The sequence below is a fragment of the Centruroides sculpturatus genome, unplaced genomic scaffold (genome assembly GCF_000671375.1).
Source record: "Centruroides sculpturatus isolate CEXI.00-Female unplaced genomic scaffold, Cexi_2.0 scaffold482, whole genome shotgun sequence".
NCBI classification, from domain to species: Eukaryota; Metazoa; Arthropoda; class Arachnida; order Scorpiones; family Buthidae; genus Centruroides; species Centruroides sculpturatus.
In genome coordinates, this window is record NW_019384808.1 from 544,801 (window position 1) to 552,980 (window position 8,180).

The following is an 8,180-nucleotide window of genomic DNA, read 5'->3' on the forward strand; positions in this document are numbered from 1 at the left end:
GAAATATATTTGAGATAATAGCGCGTAATGTTTGTTTTACGACTGATTATCAGGAGAAAAATTAAGTTACTGATAAGAAAGTTTTATTTATGTTATATTATCGACACTATCAGTATCGATAGGAGAGATTCGTGGAATTTATATTGACTTACGTAAATTTCTTTCTCAAAATGACTGAATGATCAGACATTTGTACGAGCGATATCGCTAACATCGCAGATTCATATGCGGCTCTTGTTTTTTATAGACTGTATAAATGTTAGAAATAACACTGCAATAGACGATCGCACTGGTCGTCTAGTGCAGTGTTATTTCAAGGCAGTTTCAAGGCTTTTCGTGTAAACGGAAATTCGTGTAAAATATTGAACCCTATCAAATAATATATATATTTTATGTATTATTAATATGTGAATTTATAATATACACCTGAAAATGCGTGTGGCCAGTTCGAATATGTCTAGGTCCTACTATATCTACGAGTGTTTTAATTAAACAACTGTAAATAATATTTTAATACTCTAATTCGAAACTGTCGATGGCTAGACAAATATGAAAATGTTCTTACTTAAATACTTCATATTAGTGAGTTAGTAGATAGCTCATTTACTTACATTGGCTTCACTGATTGTCACTTGGTATATGATATGATGGATGTTCCAAACATACAAAACTTTCATACTCAATTGTTAGTTTCTCTTTTGCCATTAACTGATAAGGATCCTATGTATATGTTAATTAAGAGAGAATGACCAGCCTTCACTATGTTGTATCCAGTTACATAATGCAAACATTTGTAAATTATTTTCTCTCTTATTGCCCATCATAACATTATATCTGCTTCTCTTTTGATAAACAATCTTGATAAAAAATATCAGATACGGTAATAATTACGTAGTAGATTTATTGATAGTATATGGATTAATTATTTGAATCTCAACAAAAAGAAAATTAATTAAATACGTAGTTTTTAAAATCACTGACATAGTTTTAATATGGCCGTAAAAGTACGCCAGAATTTTTTAACTTCGCGTATTCAAGAAAGTTGAAAAAACTGTTATACAAGTCTGATAAGTGTAACAAACAATTTCAGCGATAAACTTTAAGTACATGTCATCAAGTACAGATGTAAATGAAACATGTTTATTACAAGGTTAAAGTATCAATTTCTGTTTAGTATAATTTAAAAATATAATTTATTCAAATCTAAAATAATTTAGTTCAAAATAAATTACTTGACCTTTTTTGAAATATTAAAAACGAGGAAATATATTTGAAATTATAATTTGTAAAATAAAGGTATGAAAGAGTAACGGTGTCGGCATTTAAGATTAATTTGCAATTGTTAAAGAATATGCTGATTTTTAAACATTGTAAATATAAGATGGTTTTGTTTACAAACAGCAGGTAAATGGAAACCACGTTTTTCAATGGGCACTTTTTATCAAAGCTGAGGATTGTCGTTTGAAAAATATAAAGCGATCGTGTAAGAACTATTTCACGTTCGATATATATCATTCGGTGTGTTGAATTGCATTTAAATTCAACCAATGTTAGTTAAAATATTGCAATATTACGATATTTTATAAAGCACGATCCAGTAATTTTATAAAAATATGCTTTAGAAATTGTCATAGAAGAATATGTTTATCTTCAATTAGAAATTCATTCTGTTCTGATTTGATAAAAAAACAAATTCTTTCAGACTCTTGCTTATCTTATAAGTTGCTGAGAAATTTACACATTTCTCGGTTAAAATTAAAATAAAAATTAAATCTATTATCCTATCTCATTCTTTCAGTTTATCACATAAATTAGAATTCAGACAAAAGTTTATATTATACGGCATATAATTACATACTGTCGATTTAGTCAGTTATACCTAATACATAAATAGTGTCCCATATGTAACCATAGCCAAACAATAAAGTTATGCTTATTAGCATCCTCGCATACAAAAGACAAATAAAGTATTGATCTCTGATATTTTGAAAGGTAAATGAAATTATTGGATCGCCCATTTTAACCATCACATTCAGTATATTATTTAAACAGCCATTTTGCCTTTCATATTTGAATTGTGAATTGAACTTTAATAATTATAAAATTTATATAAACAACTTTTACGTTAAACAAATATATGATTATTGAAATCCTAATTTAAAATATATACAAAACTAAATTCTGGCGAAAACATGTTTTCTTCCAATTGACGTTACCCTCACATCAGCAATCAAGCATCAAAACATGCTTTATGAATCTGATAAAAATAAACATTGACTTTGTAAATTCATATTCAAAAGGTCAGAATGATTCTGAATACATCTGTAAACTCCGTGTTTACATCCATCATCTCGACTTGTTTTTTTTTTACTTATTTGATTTAAAGCTACTGATTTGGATCAGATTTTCATTACATCATGTTTTCTTATATAATTAACTGAACTCTTTTCTTTCACATTTTCCAAAATTATTACAACCCTTTCCGATTTTCCCCAATTGAAATCAGTGTTATTTCTCTCACATGGTAAGGTTTATGTAATAAAAATATAAAAAGTAAACATTAAAGTATTTTTAAAACTCGACGAAATGATAATATTGTGACGTTATTTACACAAACAAATGCATGTAGATAAGCCTAGGATTATGACTGTTTTCACTGTTATATTTTTATCAAATGTTTAAATATTTTTGTTGATACAATTCTGCTTATATATATATATAATAGCGTGTAGACCTGAGAAGATAATTCTGATTTAGGACGTTAGACAGCTGGAATCTCGTATTGTTTCAGGTAAAAATTAAATTTTAGCGTAGTGTAAATATTAATTAAACTGTATAAAGATTTCTTGATAAATAATATAGTTTTGAACGCATAAATTCCTGTATTTTTTTTCATTGACAAAAAACGTTTTAATTTATTTTCTATAAAATAAAAATATACACGAGCAATTATTTATTGTGACATTGCCACAATGCTGGGCTGCAATGCTCTCCACGTCAAATAAGTAGTGACTTGCCGTGTACAATATACTTTTCCTTTAACAATAGAGTCGTGCGGTTATCTATCTTACACCTTTCAGGGGAAGTTTTTAATTGAAATAGTAAACAAATCGCCTGTGTGTTTCGGTTTATCCGAAGAGATTTCGCGCATAATAGCGTGTCGACACTCTTGGTTTAATTAATCGGTTTACGTGTTAATTAATTGCTTTAAGTGAAGTAAATATCGTTGTAGAGGAATGCGAAAATTACAACTAAACATTCCTTATTCCATTCTAGAGGGTTCCGAAAAGGCTTAGCTGTAGTAAATAGCAAAGATACGAAGCGTTACACATGTCACCTTTAGGGTCGGCACCTCCTTGATGCCCTGTCAGGATTGACACCACCGTGTTTAACGGAACACGGAAGCCGAGACGGCGATGACGTCACACCGTCGCGCGAGCGGTCCCATACGTGGTCAGACGGATTCCTAATGTTAGATCGAGAGACAACATGTGGAAGTGACTCAGATACACTTAACAATTAACAAGGGTTTATTTAAAATTAAATTGGATAAAGTGTTGTCGCGGAGAGAGAGAGTTCACATACGATTCGCGGGGTGATAAATACCTTTGGTAATATATCCCGGTCGGGTCTTGTTGAATCGGAGAACAAGATCTTCTTATGGGTTTTTTCAGGATGTATCCAGTTTTGATGGGTATTTTTAGTTATCCAGGCGATTGTGCACTAACACACACACACAAAAAAAGGTTATCCTATGGGCGACGATTAATTCGGTGACGATTAAATGGACGATGATTAGATGGACGACGACTTCTTCCCTCTCCGAGGACTAAAACGGTGTCTAACTCTTTTCGGCCGTCTCTGGTGATATTCACGGACGATTTCGGCCGTGCAGAGGTTAACACTTCACGAGAAAGCGTCATGTTGCTTTCGAGAAAACGTAACGGGAGATTTTCTCAGGTAGCTAAGAACAACAATTGTTGCGTAATTCGCGAAATGTTAATATTAAAGCCTAGGTCTGATATAGGAATTTCTCCTATCTCACACACAGATATAAACTAACATTCACAAATATATTCGATTTAAAGTTTTGTAAAATGTTATTATGAAAGTCTATTGTGTTGATTAACAAGTATATGTTATTTAAACAATATATTTATAAATATATATGAGTCTTATCTATTTTGCTTTCAAGGGTATTTTTTACTTTTTTGTTATTTTATTAATTCTTCCTCCCCGTAGGGAGTAAGAAGTTCTTTCGCATTCGGGTTCACCTAGGAATGTGCTGGGCTCGACTGGTTTTCAGGCAAACGACTTAACCAACCAGGAAAAACAGCCAAGATAAAATCCAGTGAAATGTTTCACGACGAAACATTTCTGATGAAATGCTCGGTTTTGTTTTGAATTTCGTGACTTATTTTTTATTAATTTTCAGGCAAATATGGAAGGAACAGCTGAAGATTATGAAAGATTAAGCACCACTTTAATCCTTCGCTACGTAGAATCAGCTTTGGATTTACACTTTCCAAATATGAAATGGTCTGATGAGGATATCATTTTGGATATTGGATGCGGTACAGGAAGAACCACCAAAAATATTCTTCTACCAAAATGTCCAAAATTTAAGAAAATCGTTGCTATCGACATAATGCCTAAATACATCGAATATGCCAGAAAAAAATATTCCGACAAAAGAATTGAATACGAGACACGGGATATCCTCCAAAGGTATTATTTTAAATTGTAACAGATCTTTTTAAAAAATTATTAACTATAACGCTTTTCTATTTGGAAAACGTAAAAGTCACGGTATGTTTGAAAGATTAAGGTAATAGCAATGAAAAATAGAAAGTAATCGTTGTAATTTCATTTTGATTTTCAGACCAAATGTTGAAGAAGTGAAAAGATATGACAAAATCGTATCCTTCTACGTATTTCACCGGATATCCGATTTCAAAAAACTCTTTTCTGTTATATCTTCGATTTTAAAGCCTGGAGGATATTTTTCGTTCACTTTTTTCATTAAAAATCCATTTTTTTCTATTTTGCAAGAAATAAGTAATATCGATGAATGGACGAAGATCATAAAGGTGCGATTATTTTGGCTCTAAATAATGTTTCATATAATATTAAGTAATATTTAATTACAGAGACGACATATACTTGATGAACTTCCACCTTTTCTTAATTGGAAGGATGTAGAAACAGAATTTAGTAATTTCCTTTCAAAATTTGGTCTGCGAGTGACAAGTACTAACTGTGAAGTTTTCGACGTGTTTTATGCCAACAAAAAAGCATATTTGGGTAAATATTTTGTAGACTGCATTATATTTTAATAATTTGCGTTTACGTGTGACTGGAGGGTCGGCACCTATAGGGAATGGGTGGCAACGTATTGCCTCGGTGAGAATTAAACGGCGACTGTTTGATTGCCCGTTTGGTATTATTTTAAAATGATGAAATCGGAAGATCGCGTGAAAGCCTCTTTATCGACGCTAAGAACACAAGTAGATATACTCCCAGGTGTGAAAGTTGATGTTACTACGTTAAATTGTTTATGTTAAAGTCCGGATTCTCGTATACGTATTAGACCTATTTAATTCTAAAATATTACTTTTGTGTTTAAGTATTATTGTTTGTTAAAACAAGAAATAAATAATTATTTCAAAAAGAGTTTATTTCATATAGAATTCCTTTCGTAGTAATTCAAGTTTTTCTCTCATGGCACTGTTGGAAACGAAGCCGAAGATGCTAGGATAATAAGAGTAAGACACGTAACAGCATCCTATATGCAAATTTCCTTCTGATAGTCTCCTGATAATATTAAAGGTACAGACAGAGTTCTGTATTGAGTATTTTGAGTATTTCACCTGTTGTTTGATTGTAAAGGAAGTGTATATGTCTCGACGTATATTCAACGTCTTTCAAACGTTTTGCAGATCAGTCCGAATGGCCGAAAATGGGTAATTCAGTGAACAGATCTTTTTGATTCTCCTAACCTGATGATTCGGCTTTTCTCAACTGTTTTTCTTTGTTTAATCATGCTTGCGAAAAGTTTAATTCTATAACCATACATACGCTTAGATTTTGTATACGAATAGTATGGCCACATTTGCATTAGAAATACAATTTCCTTTCTTACAGTAATGTCAGTTTATAATCGCTAGATAGTTCATTGTCTCGAGCTTCTTAGGTTGGAATTTGATTTTGTAGGAGAACAACTGGCATCTCTCTCTCCGGTACTCATAGTCCCTGAAGGACCTTGGCCTCATCCAGGATTTTCACCCATTTCGCTCTATCTTGGGTTTTCCCTTTCCAACAACTCACACCCATCTTTCTCAAATCATCCTCCACATTCTCTTCCCATCTCTTTCTTGGTCTGCCTCTCGGACTTCTTCCCTCTGGCCTTTCTCTGTACAACTGATACACTTTTCTCTCAGGTTCCATCCGTCGTAAATACATAATCCAACAAAACTCCTAATCATACGATATTACTTTTTATAAACGAATTAATAATTTCTTGTTATTTATTTGTTAGATAGAATAAGATTTTTGTTAACAAATAAAATACGTTTAATCCTCTTTTGTAGATACTCAGTTAGTATTATTACCAGAAAAAATTTTTAGAGGCATGCAAATTGAAGTGAGGAATCGTCTTTGGAAGCTGGCAGAACCTACAATTCTGAAATATTCTTCTGTAAATGAAAACGGTGAATTTTTTATTAATTGTGAAGTTTTGCAAATATCCGGAATGAAGACAATTTAAATAGCTAATTGTCGTGTGTATTAATTTGAATCATTTACTTTAACGTGAATGTTTCAAAATGAAATATAATTATAACCAATTTAGTAATTCATTATTCCTATTGTAATAAGTTACGAACAATAATCAATGCCAAAAAGCATTTTTAAACTACGTGACATTTCTCTTAATTCAAAAATTAAATTTCTTCATAAAAGTTTAATGAGTAATTTAAAAGTTTCTATTCTTTATTTACTTACTTAAACAATAATAATAATTACAGCCATTACAGTTTTTATAACAAATTTTCGAGCATTTTTAGAGTTTAAATATCATTAAAAATATATTGTAAATATTATATAAGAAGAAATTTATAAATCTACGAATTTACAAGAGAGGGGATCTCGAGATCCATTTTTCAATGCACATTGCGATTTTTCAGAGAAACGGGATAGACATTTCAGGTAGTGTCTGGTAATAGTAATTATTTTAAACTGCGGTTAAAACATCTCATGGATACAATACAAATTATCATTAGCAGTGTAAAATATGTCAATATCTTACTCAAATCTGTTCATTCATTATAAAATATTTCCACAATATGTTCTTTTGACTACATTCAGTTTGGCTCTTTCACAGATCGTTTTATTAAACATTTCATGGTCAGGGTTTTGCAGTTACTTATTATATAATTTTAGTCGTTTAGTCTTATAACCTACAACAAAAATTAAATTTATCAAAGGTTCAATTTTTCATAAAACATATTTGATAAAAAAAATTTATATAACAAAAAGTCTAAAATATATTAAAAATATGGATAAAGAAATATAAAATGTATTTTAAAATCTTAACCGTACTAAAACTCAATCTTTCTCAAATATAGTTTTTTACAAGTACAGAACTAACAGAACTATAGAACCTTTTCAATCTGTTTTGTGAAATAAACGGTAATTGTACGCTTTATGCCAAAAGCCATTGAATCTTCAATCTCTCTGAGTTCAGTTTTCTTACATATATAGCAGGTAAAAGCATTACCTGCCATATACGGGTGAGTGTGACACCACCTGTAAATTTCTGGGACACAGGAACTTTTCCTTTGCGAGATCTCATGGTCTCGTGTAGAGACTCGGGGTAACGAGAAAGAAAACGGAGAAAGAAGTCGAGACGTGTGCAACGCAGAAGTGATTTATTCTGGTTACTAATGTAGCATTAAACAACAAAAGATTTATTTAACATAAATAGCTAACACCTAAGACATTCATTAAAATTGCCTCCACCAAAAAGTATAAAAAAAAAATATTAAAAACTACTTGCGACACTTTACCTGCTGTTATGAAATTTTTTTAAAATAACTTTTACATTATTACAATAAATAAAATTGCATGTAGCACCTTCTGAATAGAACAGATTTTTGAAAAAAAAATTATGAAGTGAATAA

General features: G+C 31.0%; 1 protein-coding gene across 1 annotated transcript; it reads left to right on the forward strand.

Moving 5' to 3' along the window:
* Window positions 1–2,711: 2,711 nt before the first annotated feature.
* Window positions 2,712–6,843, forward strand: LOC111629754 (juvenile hormone acid O-methyltransferase-like). Its single transcript, XM_023373660.1, has 5 exons — window positions 2,712–2,791; window positions 4,436–4,728; window positions 4,883–5,090; window positions 5,151–5,304; window positions 6,591–6,843. Exons 2-5 carry the CDS (start codon window positions 4,442–4,444, stop codon window positions 6,764–6,766), a joined length of 825 nt encoding a protein of 274 aa, XP_023229428.1. The 5' UTR covers window positions 2,712–2,791; window positions 4,436–4,441; the 3' UTR covers window positions 6,767–6,843.
* Window positions 6,844–8,180: the final 1,337 nt, after the last annotated feature.